Source organism: Sphaeramia orbicularis, chromosome 9 (genome assembly GCF_902148855.1).
Source record: "Sphaeramia orbicularis chromosome 9, fSphaOr1.1, whole genome shotgun sequence".
NCBI lineage: Eukaryota > Metazoa > Chordata > Actinopteri > Kurtiformes > Apogonidae > Sphaeramia > Sphaeramia orbicularis.
The window spans coordinates 19,198,118-19,212,807 of NC_043965.1; the positions used below are offsets into that span (position 1 = coordinate 19,198,118).

The following is a 14,690-nucleotide window of genomic DNA, read 5'->3' on the forward strand; positions in this document are numbered from 1 at the left end:
TTTATTATAACATTATCCTCTGTATTTTGCAATTATCAGTGAAAAATCATGAATTTTCCAATATTTAATTCACAGATCATGTAGATGTTCATAAAAATTCAGAGAAAATTCAAAGGTTATCATATCAGAAGAGAGAAAACCTTTTGACCTTTTCAGCAAAGATATCAATAACTAAACGTAAAAACAAGTGTCTCCATCCACTGTCATTGATGAAACTCCATGGGTTTTACTGGTGAATCAGTGTTGTACAACATGACGGTGTTTCCATGTTCACTACAGAGCCTCTGAACGTCCAAATGGTTTATATCTGATGACCATGAAAAGAAGACAAACTGTATTTTACACCAATTATTTACATGGATTGATAGGATAAGTAGATCAACAGGTATTAAAAATTTTAGATCAGTAGATGCTGTTGGTCACTAGTGGATTTTTGGGTCTTTAAGACCCAAGAAGACACATTTAACTATGATTTTTCATCATCAAAAATAGCAAAGGATAAGGGGGAAGGAAAATATCTTTTTGTCTGTTCTTCAGTTGGAGTCTTCAATATAGAGACCTGTATTGTAATCAAAACTTGTGTTTGGATAATAAAATAAGGGTATATTTTACTTGAAGGAAGGATATTTAATATGTGGAAGAATATCTTATAAGACTAATATTTGGATAATTACTTAGATCAACTGTTCAAAATGAGTTTTATGGTTGGTTGATGCTGAAAACAAACTGTACCTGAAGAATTGCTAAACTGTAGAAACATTTTAAGTTTTTTTTTTTTTTGCTGACTGCCTTGTTGTCAAACATGTTGTTATAATCCTCCGAAGTGGACTGTAAAGGTGTTAACCCACACTGTAAAGCACATAAGCTTGAGATTCCACAACAAAACATGAAATCATTGCTAAATACAAGAATCTCTATGTTGAATGCAAAGAAGACATGATTAATTAATGTCACAGTTGATCTTCGGTGTGCTAGTCACCGGCAAATCTACTGACTTATCCATCTGTTTGCTGTAACACAATCCCTTAATGGAGACTGGTTTCCCTTTACACACAGGGTAGGATGACAACATGTGTGTCCTGTGTGTTCGAGCTTGTGCATGTATCCCCATGTTTAAATTAACTCATCTCTCAGCTGTGTGCACTGTATGTGTCGGAGGAGCAGCTACACTAGTCTCAAATGAGGGAACTGGGAGGAAATTACAAGATCACATGTCTTAAGTACCTCTGCAGAGGCAGAACCAGACTGAACACAGTGGAGTAAGACTCAGGGCAGAGTTCTGATCCTGGATAATGTACTGTTCTGTAAACACCTCTGAGAATGTTACATCTGATGTAACATATGAGTACACCAGAACCCATTCTTATTTTGTACTATGACTAAGCTCAACAGTTCTGAGTATGATTATTAATGTCAGCTCTTTTCTTTTCCAGTTAAAGAAAATGATTGAACAGTATCAGTTGGGTTTTTACCTTATCTACAAACCATCCTGCTGAGGAGCCTTTGTTGTTATGGCCAATTGTGATCTTTCTAATTTTGCCCAAGTTTGGTGCCTCAAAGGTAAACTTGTCCTCTGTGTCTTGTTCAAAGTTATTTTTATCATTGTCAAGTCGTCTTTCCCCTAAAATGGGAGAAAAAAATGGTTTAATCTAAGTGGGAAAAATTAAGCTCATATTTACTTCACTGTATAAGCATGTGTTAAAAAACATGTAAACTTTGGTTATTTATTTACCTGTGTCTCCAAACTCCCCAAAGATATTGATGAAGACATCTGCATCGGTTCCACTGCCCTTTACATCTCCAGTGAAAACACTCACTCCATATTTATTATCTGCAAAGTCAAAACCACACATTTAAAAAAACAACTCAAAATAAACCTTAAGCAATATAACCCCCTTATTAAACTTTTTATAAAAGCATACAAATCAGAACTCCCAAGAGGGATAACATAACAGCTTTATAAGAATATTTCAAATCTTAATAATCATTCCACCAAATACATTAAAGAAAAATGGGAAAAGGAAGGAGGATTTGTAATACTAAACAAAGACTGGGAGCGGATATGCACGTCTCAATGGAAAAGCACAAGATCTCATATGTGGAAAGAATATTGTTGGAAAAATATATCACGCTTTTTCATAACCCCATGTCAGAGTACACACTTTTCCCAGGTAAACAGTAAATGTTGGAGAAACTGTGGCTGTCAGTTGGCCCATCACTACTACACATTCTGGGACTGTCAGGGTATACAAAACTACTGATCTGAGATCAATAAAGCAATGCATTTAATTTTTAAAACATACATTCCCTCTGACTTCAGAACTATGTATTTAGGACTCAAAACTCCTGCTATGAAAATAGATGAATATCTCTAGAATGTTCTTTTGGCAGTAGGGAAAAAAGCAATAACAAAAAAATGGATGGTACAAGATGAGCAAACTGTTCAGCAATGGGATCAAATAACATGGGACATTTACAAAATGGAAAAAAAATCACCTTCACCGTTAATCTAAAATAAGAAATATTTGTAAACATCGGGAAAAATGGGAAAATTATGTGAAACAATACATGCCAAACGTTACCAAAATAAATCTCAAGCAAACAAATAGAAAAGGCTGCCAGGATGGATATAATGTCAACAATAACACTAATCATTCAGTGATCTGCATCTTGCCTCTGCGATCCGTACATACATTTGGGCATGTCCATGGGGTCCATGCTGCCCAGAAGGTCTCGAATGTAAAGATGGTCTCCCTCCGCTTTACTGAGCCAGTTGTTACAAGCAAAGTAGAACCTGAGGTGAGGCCTGATCACATCCGTCACAACCACTCTGTCCAGGAACCAGCTGGCGTTCATGCCGGTGTTGTCATGCTCAATCCTAAAGAAAGAGAGGAGCAGCTTTATCTGGATAAATTAATCTCACTGTCACACAAAGGCACATTGTAGACCCACTAGTCTAGTCTAAATCCAGTACGACAAGTCAGAGTCAGAGCTCACAGACTGGTGGTTTGGTTGATTGATTCTATACTGATGACATATACAGTAACTATTAGGATCAACCGTACCTTATCTTCTTTATGGGTCCAACATTGTGAGTCCTTATTCTAAAGACATCAGTTTTGGCTCTCTCAAAAGCAGTACGACTCCTAAAAATTAAAACAAAAAATGTGTGAGAGTCACTGTGAATTCCAGCAAGCTTAAAAAATGAAAAATGGACATCTACTTAAAATACATATGTAAACAATTGGCATTCATGAGTGTTCAAAAACGATTTTAAAGGGAATCATGCAAATCACAGCACCAGCACACATTATATTGTTCTCTCACCACCGCCACCACCACCAAATACCTTTTTTCTGTGCTGTTGAAGATAAGAAACAAAAAAGAAAAATATCAGATCAAACACTTCAAATCACATTGTGACAGAACTGATAAAGTTTATGTACTATATTTAAGCATAATCATTTCCCCTTACACAACCTAACATCCAATTTTAACCATCTCTGAGGGGACTTACTTGCTCGCCAGATGAACTTTTGGAGTGATGCCATATTCTCCGAACAATGTGATAAACACGTTGGCGTCGGTGCCTGCTCCTCTTTCATCACCAGTGATGGTTACGACTTCATACACTGGAGGGTGAGATGATGTAACACAAGTATGATTACAACAGATTTCACTAGAAGACCTGTCATTGCCTGAAGGAGATTTTTAAAGAATATATTACATTTAACGACAAAAACACAGAGAAACGTATAAATCAGTAAGAATACAAATCAGTGATGAGATTATACTTGATTGTTTGTCTGTCAGTAGGATTGCACATACACCCAAACACTGATTCTCAGGAAACATAGAAAAAGACAAAGAAGAACCAGGGAGGATACTTAAAAAAACAGGACAGGTTCTGCTTTTTTTCTCCAGTTTTTATAACATCAAAAGAAAGAGTGTCTGACAGTATTTGAGGCCTTGATGGAGATATGACTGTGCTCTTGAAGTGTCCTTATTAGTTACTACTTGAACTGACTGTGTTTTTTGTTTGTCAGATTAATTTAATCAAATACATCCCGTTCACTTTCAGGAGGATTTTAGATTTTATTGTTGACTTTAAAGGACTTTACGTGATCAAGTCTCTATATGGAGGATCCAATAACCACCTATGAGCCTATTCACCTTCTTAGATCAGCTGATAGCAGCCTTTTGGTCAATTTGGTTGAGACTGTGGGCTTTTAAACATTTGTTTTAGAATTCTTTTTTTATCTATATGATGCTTCCTGATATTTTAATTATGTATGTTTTGTTGAAGCTGCTATATAAGTGGTATATAAATGAAATATGCAATTACTATAGCAATTACTATAACAATTATTGTTGTTAAAGGCTACTCAGAATGAATGTTTAGAATGGCATGACATTTAACAGTGAGAGCCATAAGTGAAACATTAGAAGATAACAGAGCTCTTATTAGGATGACACTTCCTCTAGCCCCCCTCCTCTTTTAAGATTATTGAGTGGCAGGTGTCATGTAGCTGTAGGATGACGATAACATACTCCAGGTACATGGATACTTCTTCTCTCAGTATGATGTTACATAGAACATCATACTAAACCTGTTACTCCTGAAGCCTCTCAGATTCCAGTTCACTGTCACAAATCAATCAAAGAATCACTTCTCTGCATTTTAGATGTCAAACAACACTTAAATCAAATTCTCTTTGGATAGTTTACATTCACACACTTTCATCATTGAGATAAAACGCCAGTACAATTACCTTTCTTCTTATGATACTCATCCTCGTAGTTCTCCACTTCTTCTGGTTCATAGTTGCGAAGTTCCTTCTCATAGATTTCCACGTAATTTTCAACTTTCTTCTTTTTCCCTTTTGTCTTTTTGGTGTCATCATCACTATCCCCCTTCACCGAACCTTTCTTCTTGCCTTTCTTTTTCTTTTTCCCCTCGTCTTCATCCCCAGCTGCATCTTGATCTTCCTCTACGTCTTTGGATTTTTTATCTTTTCCCATTTTCTCTTTAGCTGAAGATTTTTTTGATCCTGTCTTTGTGGTCTCAATCACATCAGGCAACTTTTCTTTTCTCTTGCTACTTTTGGACTCATTGTTGTTATCCTCAGTATCTGTATTCTGTGACTTGATGCTCAGCTCATCTCCACTCTCTTCTTTAGTTTTCTTCTTCTTGACCTTTTCCTTATCTTTTCCTCTCTTTTTGCTGCTCTTCACATCAGTCACAGACACATCAGAGCTGTACCCTTCTTCATCACTGTCCTTGAGTTTCTTTTTCTTCTTCGATCTGCCAGCATCTCCTGACTCACTCACCTGCTTACTTTTCTTTTTTGGCTTTGGTTCCTGATCTTCCGAGTCCTCGTCATCCACATCTTTGGTTTCCTCTGCTGCTCTCTGTCTTGTTTTTTTCTTTTTTGTGGGCATCTTTAATTTATTTACTACCTTGTAACCGTAACCGATTCCTGTGAAACTTGATTAAACTGACCTGTGACAGCACAGGAGTGACCCACTGGCAGGACAGGTCCGTGTCAGAGATCACGACCAGTGTTAGGCAGCCGGCTGGGGATGCCCCTCTCGGCTGCTTTTACTCATGTGCAACAGTAGCAGATGCTAAGACCTCATTAGAAATTATAATCTGCCTGTCACCTGACCACAAGAGAAAGCCCTCCCACTATATACAGAACTGCATGTAAATTGATCTAAAAAAACAACAGCATATTAATACACAAATTAATGTTAACATTTTTTCTTTTTTTTCCCCACAACACAACTTTATAAGTATAATACATGTAAATATGTTGAATTTTTATATATGTAATGTACAGTACTGTGCAAAAGTCTTTAGCTTTGTTGCTTTTGCAATGTTGAAATGAATATGTCTTTATTTTTAACAAGAAATATGGAAGAAATATCTCTGTCCAGATAATCCCATAGAGCTTCTACAATATTCATATTTTTTTTTCTGAAATGCATTTTTGTTTTTCATACTGTTTACATATTTGCTGTATATTCCAGTTGTACATATATTACTACAAAGACTGAGAAATGCATGTGTGGGCATGCTGTTCAGAAAAAAACGTTGTAGAAGCTATCTGGGATAATTTGGACGGAGAAAAGGATGAAAGGCCACAAAAGCATCTGGAACAACCTGAAGGTGTGCAATATAACACAAGAGTATTTAAGAAAACATCCAGATAGTCACCCTAAGTGACTTAAAGATTTACTGTATTCAAACTGAGATCACACTAAATACTGACTTTACCTGCAAAAGCTGTTTATTTCTGGTTTTTTTTTAATCTTTCCATTTATTGTGTGTGTGTGTTTGTGTGTGTGTTTCAATGTTGTGCGCATATTTCCTGCCTATATCTTATTAAAAATAAAGACACACACCCATTACAACCCTGCAAAAATAACAAAACTAAAGGCCGCCTAAGACTCTTGCACAGAACTGTATGTAGACAACAACTGAAGGAAAACATACCACTAACATTCTCTAGTGTGAATATGAGAATGAATGAATAATGGATCAATAATGTAGTAGTAGTAGTAGTATGTACAAACAGAATGACAAATGTGTAGCCCATACAAGATACATTTAAATATATTCACACAGACATTTAACTTATGTCACATATTTTCTTAACACATATTCATGTATCCTGGGGATGTATATGATAATATATAGCCTTACAACCAAAATTTGCTCATTTTGATAAATTGTCATGTAATTTCTATGTAGGGGGCCTTGACTAATCCGAATGACAAATGGCATGGAATAACGAATGCCCACTAGGGTTCAAGGTTAGGGTTAGAGGTTAGGGGTTAGGGTTAGATCATTCGTTATTCCATGCCATTTGTCATTCGGATTAGGAAGGCCCCTATATGGGTCTACTAATATACTGTCTATTTTAACTCCAATTTCCCACATTAAATTTACAATGTAGCATGTAGTATACGGCTGTCAAACTCATGTTAGTTCAGGGGCCACATTCAGCCCAAATTGATCTCCAGTGGGCCGGACCAGTAAAACAACAGCAGAATAACCTGTAAATAATGACGACTCCAAATGTTTCCTCTTTGTTTCAGTGCAATCAAGATTAAATTATAAAAATATGTACATTTGCAAAATATCCAAACAAAAATGATGTGAATAACCTGAAAAAACTGGAATTTCTTGAGAAAAATAAGTGCAATTTTAACAATATTACACCTCAATTTACCATTTATACATGCATATTACGGATTGGATCCACAAAGGCACAAAATATTTAATAACAGGAAGAATAATGTTAAAATTTCACTTCCAAAATTTCAGGTTTTTCGCATTTTATTGTTAAAGGATAGTTTGTAAATGTTAATATTTTCATCATTTACTGTAAGTTTTTACACTAAAACAAGGAGAAAAACTTGGAGTTGTCATTACTTATTTATAGATGTAATGTAATCTTATGTTTTTCACATTAAACTAAGAACATTTGGAGTGATTATTTTTTTGGTTATTATGCTATTATTTTAGTTGAGATCACATTGGTCTGTGTGTGGAACCTGAACAAAAACGACTTTGACATCCTTGATTGATATCTTGATTCATATCTTCAGTGTAATTTTTTTTTGCGCTTTTTCAAATTCATCCTAGGGGCCGGATTGGACCCTTTGGCGGTCCGGATTTGGCCCCCGGACCGCATGTTTGACACCTGTGATGTAGTAGATACTTTTAACTCATGAATATATAGTATATTGCTGTCTTCACTCACCTTTAGCTCTTCTTTGGTCAACACCATTCATGTATTGCTACCTGTCATGCTACCTGGTAAGCTAGCAGCTAGCATGTACAGTTGTTAGCTTATATTACAAAAAAAAAAAAAAAAAAATGTTACAACGACATTCTGTCAAGTAGGGTGTTAGAAAGTTAAAAAAAAAAAAAAAAAAAACTAGGCTAAACAAAAACAGTGTTTGGTTCACATACTTTCACGTAGTATAACTTGTCAACTGTGCTTTAAATTTGTTATAAATCCAATTTCCTGTTGTGCATTAATTGCTGTGTGCTCTACTGCCCCCTGGTGGCCCGGATGTAGTTAACAGTTAACAGGTTTCTGATACTTCTGATATTTACGGGCCACTGCTCATATATCTGTGATGAAGATTTAAATTTGACTTATTTTGTTGTTTTTGATGTAGTGTTGTAATATTCAGTAACTATTAAATGAATAAAATAAATACTACACCAGCAAAATTAACCCTGAGAAACCTGTAGATATTTTTGTAGTAACTTTCAGATGATTTTTTCCTTCACATTTAACCTTTCCTGAGAGATTCAACACCATTCATTATTTTATCCCTTCCATTTTTAGTAAAAATCATACATTTCTTATTTTTTATTTGCTGACCATGCACAGTAGATGTTCATACATGCTCAGGGTGAGTTCAGAGGTTATTATAGAATGCAGAAAACTGTGGCAAAAGGGAGTTTTTCAACAATGCATCTCAGTGCTTATAACCACTGTCATTTATCAAAGTAAATGGGTTTTACTGGTGAATTAATGTTGCAGAAGATGATGGTGTTTCCATGGTCATTACAGAGCCTCTGAATGTCCAAATGTGTCATATCTGATGTAGTTACAATGCTGAGAAACTGTATTTAATCTGAATTATGTACAATTTTGAGTGGCTATTATCAGTGGTGCATTATTTTAGGTTTCAGGATTGGCCTGAGGAGTAAAAAAAAATGTTGTAGATCAGTAGATGCTTAAGGTTGCAGGCATTGTTTAGGTCTCTGAAGGTTAAAATGAAGACAAAAAAAACAAAAACAAAACAATTAAATGAACAATATAATTACAAAAAGTTTCAACAACAAACAAAACAGTCAGAATTATGGAAGAAAATGGGCAAAATATATATTTAAAAACAATATTCAAGAAAATGAACAAGAAAGAACAAAACCCTGAACAAAATCATCAAGAAAAAGGACAAAGATGAACAAAAAATGTGTAAAATACTCAAGAAAACCAACTCAATAATCAGTGAATTAACATAAATTGACAAAAAAAATAAAAAGTGGGTAAAAAAAAATCAACAGAATAATAAACAAAAGGGTGACCCAGTAAAATTATTCGACTGCTTTGGCATGTGTAGATGCCCATCCTCTGAAATAAAACTACTACTGTCAAAGCTACAATTGTTAATATATATATGTATATATATATATATATATATATATATATATATATATATATATATATATATATATATATATATATATATATATATATATATATATATATATATATATATGTATATATTTAAATCTGCAATCTACCTGTTCTACATTTTCTATTGATATTTGAATAAAATTCTGCTTTAGTTAAGCACAATTAGGATGTCTGTAAAAGTTTAATGTGCAATTTTCATTGGGACCAGTAGATGGTGACACTCATTTGCATTTTGCTGAGTTGCTGGTGTTGCTGGTGTTGCAGGCCCACAGTAGCAGTTGCATCACTCAGATCGCTTATTAGAAAAAAGAAAAACAAAAAAACAAAAAAGACCACCACACACAGCTGTGGTCCCTGCTTTGTGCCTTATTTTCACATGATTGATGAATAAAACAGCCATATTCTGGGAACAAACAAAAGAAAATCAGACCCTCAGTAGGCTACACATGGTAACAAACTGACAGTATGGATGTTTTACTGAAATACACTGCGAACACAATGAAGTAAAGTTAAGTAAAATCTCAGCAGGACAAATAAAGTGTCATTATTATATAGTATTTACAGAAAAGAAAGGGAGGGAAATGGAAATAACAACTGCTCTAACTATAGTCAACAAAGACATTAAAATAAAAACAGCCAAAAAACAAAAAAAAGGCTTCATCCTGGATTCATTTTCTGTCTGGCCCAGTGTTTGTGTGTCCACTTTCTGTTGTGTTTCCCTTGGCTACACAGTGCATTTGATGTATTCAGCCACAATGAATCCCTGGATGCTCTTCCTCATCTTCCTCCTTCTGTTTTGCGTCCTCTCCCTCTGCCTCAGTGTAATACAGATACATACAGTACATAGTGGTAAAGCCCACATTCATCACTCTTGGAAACAGCTAACGTTTGCACCTGAGTGTTGTCAGCGCCAGTCGATTAAAACTAAATGTCTTTAAGTGCTTCTGCAGGTTTTGGTAAGTTTGGTATTTTCACTTACCGCATGTCAGATTCCAGTTTCAGTCTCATGTAAGGTCATCCAGATTCCAAATTAACTGACGCTATCAACATATGCTATTTTATAAGAGTAAGAACGAAAACAAGCCTGTAACTGTTTTTCCAGATATATCACAGACCACAACATGGATTAAAATGGATCACAGCCGTTGTATAACAAAGGCACAACAGTATTAATGCACAGACTAAAGATCTGAAATATTTATATGCTTAAACACGGGGAATGACTGGATAATATTTTCATTTTTTATCCCATCATTCTCATACCAAAATGTCTTAAATTTTGACCATATTTCAAGGAAAAACATAAGTTATAAGACCATAAAAACTGAGAAACTGAAAAACAACATAGTCGGGAAAGCTGTATTAAAGTAAATACACTTGCATTAAGGTGCAGGAAATATGATTGCATATTGAGTTTGGTCTTGTGTGTGCATAAGCAGATATTCTCTTATTTCTTTTTTATTCAAGAAACTGACTGGGTTTTGGATTTTGTTAGGTTTTCCGTTTTTATGACGACAAATGAAAGAATCCAACTTATACATGCTTTATTAAAAATATGTCTTAAATTGTGCAAACCATTTCATTCCTCTTCACCTTGAACACTGTACGAACTTGCTTTTACACACACACATAGGTATACATGTGTATGAGCATATACATTTATATACTTTCATACTGAGCTTTAATTAGTGTATTGAAGGACTTGTTTGTTGATTGGCTGCTTTATGCTGCTGTAAAGTGGCCAATCAGAATCATTCATGTTGAGTTGACACACGTACCCATGTATGAACTGCTGTATAACCTGTAGATACTGTATATTTGAACATACTGAAGATGTTTAATAAAGCTGTTCAGGATTCTACAACGTCTGAGCATTCTCATAGATGCACCTCAGTAGTTTCATACCTCCCAAAAGCAGAAGCATGAAAACCTCATCACATACCACGGTTACACAGATATTCCCATTGAATAAAATATTTTTACCTCTTCTCATGAAACGATTGTGACAATGTGATTTGTTGTTGATAGATAAAATGTATTGTAACTAGTCAAAGGTGATTACTGATGTGTATAGATAAGAAGAAAAAGAAGAATGTGTCTGAAAACAAAATTATTCCAACTTTATGGGCAACATAAAGGCAGGTGTTGAACACAGGCACAAAAATGCCCCAAACTGAGAACTAGTGCTACTTCCTGTCCTGTTTTCAACTGTTGCTTGTTATATGTGTTAGGTAAGAACACTGACATGTTTGTGAGATGCATATCACAATTGCATTCAGGAAAACGAGTTCTGTTAATTCTTTGGAGATGTTTGTCTGAACAACCTAAACAAGCAGCGTTTTCATGATCTTTTCATGGTGTTTCAGATTTAGAGGCAGTGGAGGAAGCTGTTTTAGACTACAGAGGAGCAGATATGCTGCAGTGGGTGTGTATGTCCACAGAGGACAGATACTGAACTTCAGACGCACCATTTATCTGTTCAGTGTTTGAACATAGATTCAAAGTGAAATCCCAACGCTCACGACATCGGTCAGCCATTATCTTTGTTGGTTTGTTCATTGGAGCAAACTGTTAAGGCTGCTGATAATACTCAAAGTATATTTGCTTTTTTATCTTTGGTTCATCAGGTTAGAGCCGGACGACCTCTACAAAAACACTCCCAGACTGACTGTTTCTGTCAAAATAACTGTTTATGTTGAAGGTCAGTGTTTTGAAGGTTTGTGTTTTCATTAGCAGAAATTCAGACACGTAACAGACTTTCATTCAATTCATTCACCCTTCAACCCAATCTGGGAACATAACATTACATAAACAACAAAGGGGTACTAAAAAAAATATTTACAAAAACCTTCCTTTCCATCTCCAGTAATACTTGTACAATTCGTTTACAAAAAGGCAAATTTAAAGGTTTACACTGAATATGAACAGTCACATTTACAATTTAAATCTGTTGTTTTCCAGTTTTGGTTTAATGTACTGTGCATTCTACTTTTGTCATCCTTCTATAGTATTTTGCACAAATTGTATTAGATTTCAAGCACTTGGGTAAATAATTTCCAATGTAGGGGCAAACCTAAAAATAGGACCAATGGCCCTGTATCTCACCAGTATGTTCTATCAAGAATCTATAACAAGTTGAATTTGTGAAGTTGTAAGGTTTAATTCCATATATGTCTTCCTATCAGTGCCCAATAGTATCTTCTATTTTATAAGCCATCAAAATATGGCCCATTATAAGTAAAGGCACATTTTTAATATTTCAAAAAACTGTCAAAAATTCAAAAATCAATTTTTTTGCAAAACTGTAAACAATCTTTATAGACATTGTCCCAAGGAAGCTACATGTAAATTTTGAAATGAATCCAATCAATAGTTTCACTGGAGAAGATGTTTGAAGAAATTGCTAACAAAGACGATGACGATGAAGATGAAGATGATGATGACGACAGTGAAGACAATGAAGATGATTAAGATGATAAAGACGACAAAGACAATGATGATGAAGATGATGATAATGAGGACAATGAAGACAATGAAGACGATGAAGATGATAAAGATGACGAAGACGATGACGATGAAGATGATGATGATGAAGACATTGAAGATGATGAAGATGATGAAGATAACAACAAGGACAAAGCTCCTTCACAATAGCTCATGGTGGTGAGCAAAAAACAAACAAGGAAACAAACAGGAAAATTCTACTGTGTATTACCTTTAAAATATTCTATTCTGATTCATTCAAGGTCTTTAAGAATAAACTGAACCGAAGGACCAGTTTATTTGTAAAACACGACCCTCAGGTGGTGATGTAAACTCAGCTCGGAGTCTGAAGTTTCTCTCCAGTGTGTGATTCTGACTCCTGATCCTTCCATAACCCTTAGATTACAAGCTTAATTAGTTTCCCAAAGACGCAAATGTTTATTTTCTATCCCGTCCAGAAGGAACTTCATGATAACATAGCTGAAGCTCCTTAACACAGAAGACACTCTGCAAACACTCTGCAAACAAACTCACTGGAGGGTCTTACAGTTCATGCAGGATGCGGAGAAGGAAATGAAGAGGAAATAGATAGTCACAGCAGGATACGTGAGGAACAGAGTTGCTGTCATGTTGCTCAGCCAAGAGCCTCAAAAACCCACAACTGTGACCAAGTGATGTTATGACAAGAGGATCAGACCTCGGTGAAATCTAAACATGGATTTATTTGACAAGGGCAAAGCGGTTTGTCCATTCTCACAGTCATGTGAATGTGTGATGGTTATAAAACCTGCAGAGAAAGGTCAACGACTGTGTTCCTTATCTCATTACAGCGGCCAACAGGTGACATCAAGATAAGAAGAAATAAGGCTGAGTTTGGGGATGTTTTGACACCTGCAGACAGTGACGCCACTGAGAGAAATTTTTTACAAAGGGGTGGTAGGAGGTTTATGGTAGGAAGCCCCATGTATATAGATGGCCACAAAAAAAAACTGTGCTCTCTCTCAATTTCTCAGGTCACACTTTGCCTTTAAAAACCTCTACAAAAAATATAATTTTGTCTAAAAAGCTGAGAACAGAAATATGAGTAAACACCTTGTTGCTTGGTAGTAGTGGAAAGAAGACAGAAAACCTACAGTTGTAAATCCAGACGACATATTTCATTACTAATCACTACTGTAATTACAATTACATGGTCTTTCTTAAACAACTGAGCTACTTTAACACCCCAGTGCACATTTTAACACGGTTATAAGATATGGTTGGGGAAGTGACAAAGAAACCAAAAGGTAATGATTTCCTGTAAGTGACGCTTGGGAAATTTAATATACAGCAGGTTGTATAAAAAAAAAAGAAATAAAAAGATGATTACTTCCCAAAAGTGACGCTACGGTTCTAACACCTCATGTTAAAAAAGTGAGTGAGTGGAAGTGAAATGAGCTGTTAAATAAAGGTTTTATATGATTAACATGTCCCATTCAACGTTCTTCATCAACCCATAAAGACCCAGTGCTACTTTTAAAGCAGTTCCCAAACGAATTTTTCACTATTTCTACCTTCCCTAATTGATTTATCACCAATTTTTTAAAATAATATTATCTTGTGTGCAGATGCAGTTTCTTAAAATTTTGCGTCCAGTTCTTGAGCTAAAGCCATTGATGCGAGACTTCTTTGAAAGTTTGAACTATTTACTAAAGAAAATGATTCACATTACAAGAACAACATTACAAAAAAATAAAGAATCTTTCATCCATTACAGGAGATCAATGAGGGCCATGTAGTCGCGGTCAAAGACTGTTGTGCTCTGATCCCCTTCTGGCTGACGCAGCTTACTGTTTTACAGAATAATGGAATACAGATGTTCATAATTAAGCAATATTAAACAACATTAACACTACAAATTAGGTAACAGTTATTTCTTTCAAACATTCAAATTAAACATTGTACTTTACAAATTTCAGTTATTTTCTACTTTTTTGCATT

At 35.2% G+C, this 14,690-nt stretch overlaps 1 protein-coding gene across 1 annotated transcript in view; it reads right to left on the bottom strand.

Moving 5' to 3' along the window:
* The window catches only part of loxhd1b (lipoxygenase homology PLAT domains 1b), a 32,395-nt gene extending 26,953 nt beyond the window's left edge, over positions 1-5,442 (bottom strand). Inside the window, exons 1-6 of the mRNA XM_030143362.1 lie at positions 4,773-5,442; positions 3,518-3,632; positions 3,066-3,146; positions 2,694-2,878; positions 1,733-1,831; positions 1,473-1,621 (exon numbers count right to left, since the gene is read on the bottom strand). Of these exons, the coding sequence (XP_029999222.1) occupies positions 1,473-1,621; positions 1,733-1,831; positions 2,694-2,878; positions 3,066-3,146; positions 3,518-3,632; positions 4,773-5,442 (1,299 nt within the window). The remainder of the gene's footprint in view (positions 1-1,472; positions 1,622-1,732; positions 1,832-2,693; positions 2,879-3,065; positions 3,147-3,517; positions 3,633-4,772) is intronic.
* Between the last annotated feature and the right edge of the window lie 9,248 nt (positions 5,443-14,690).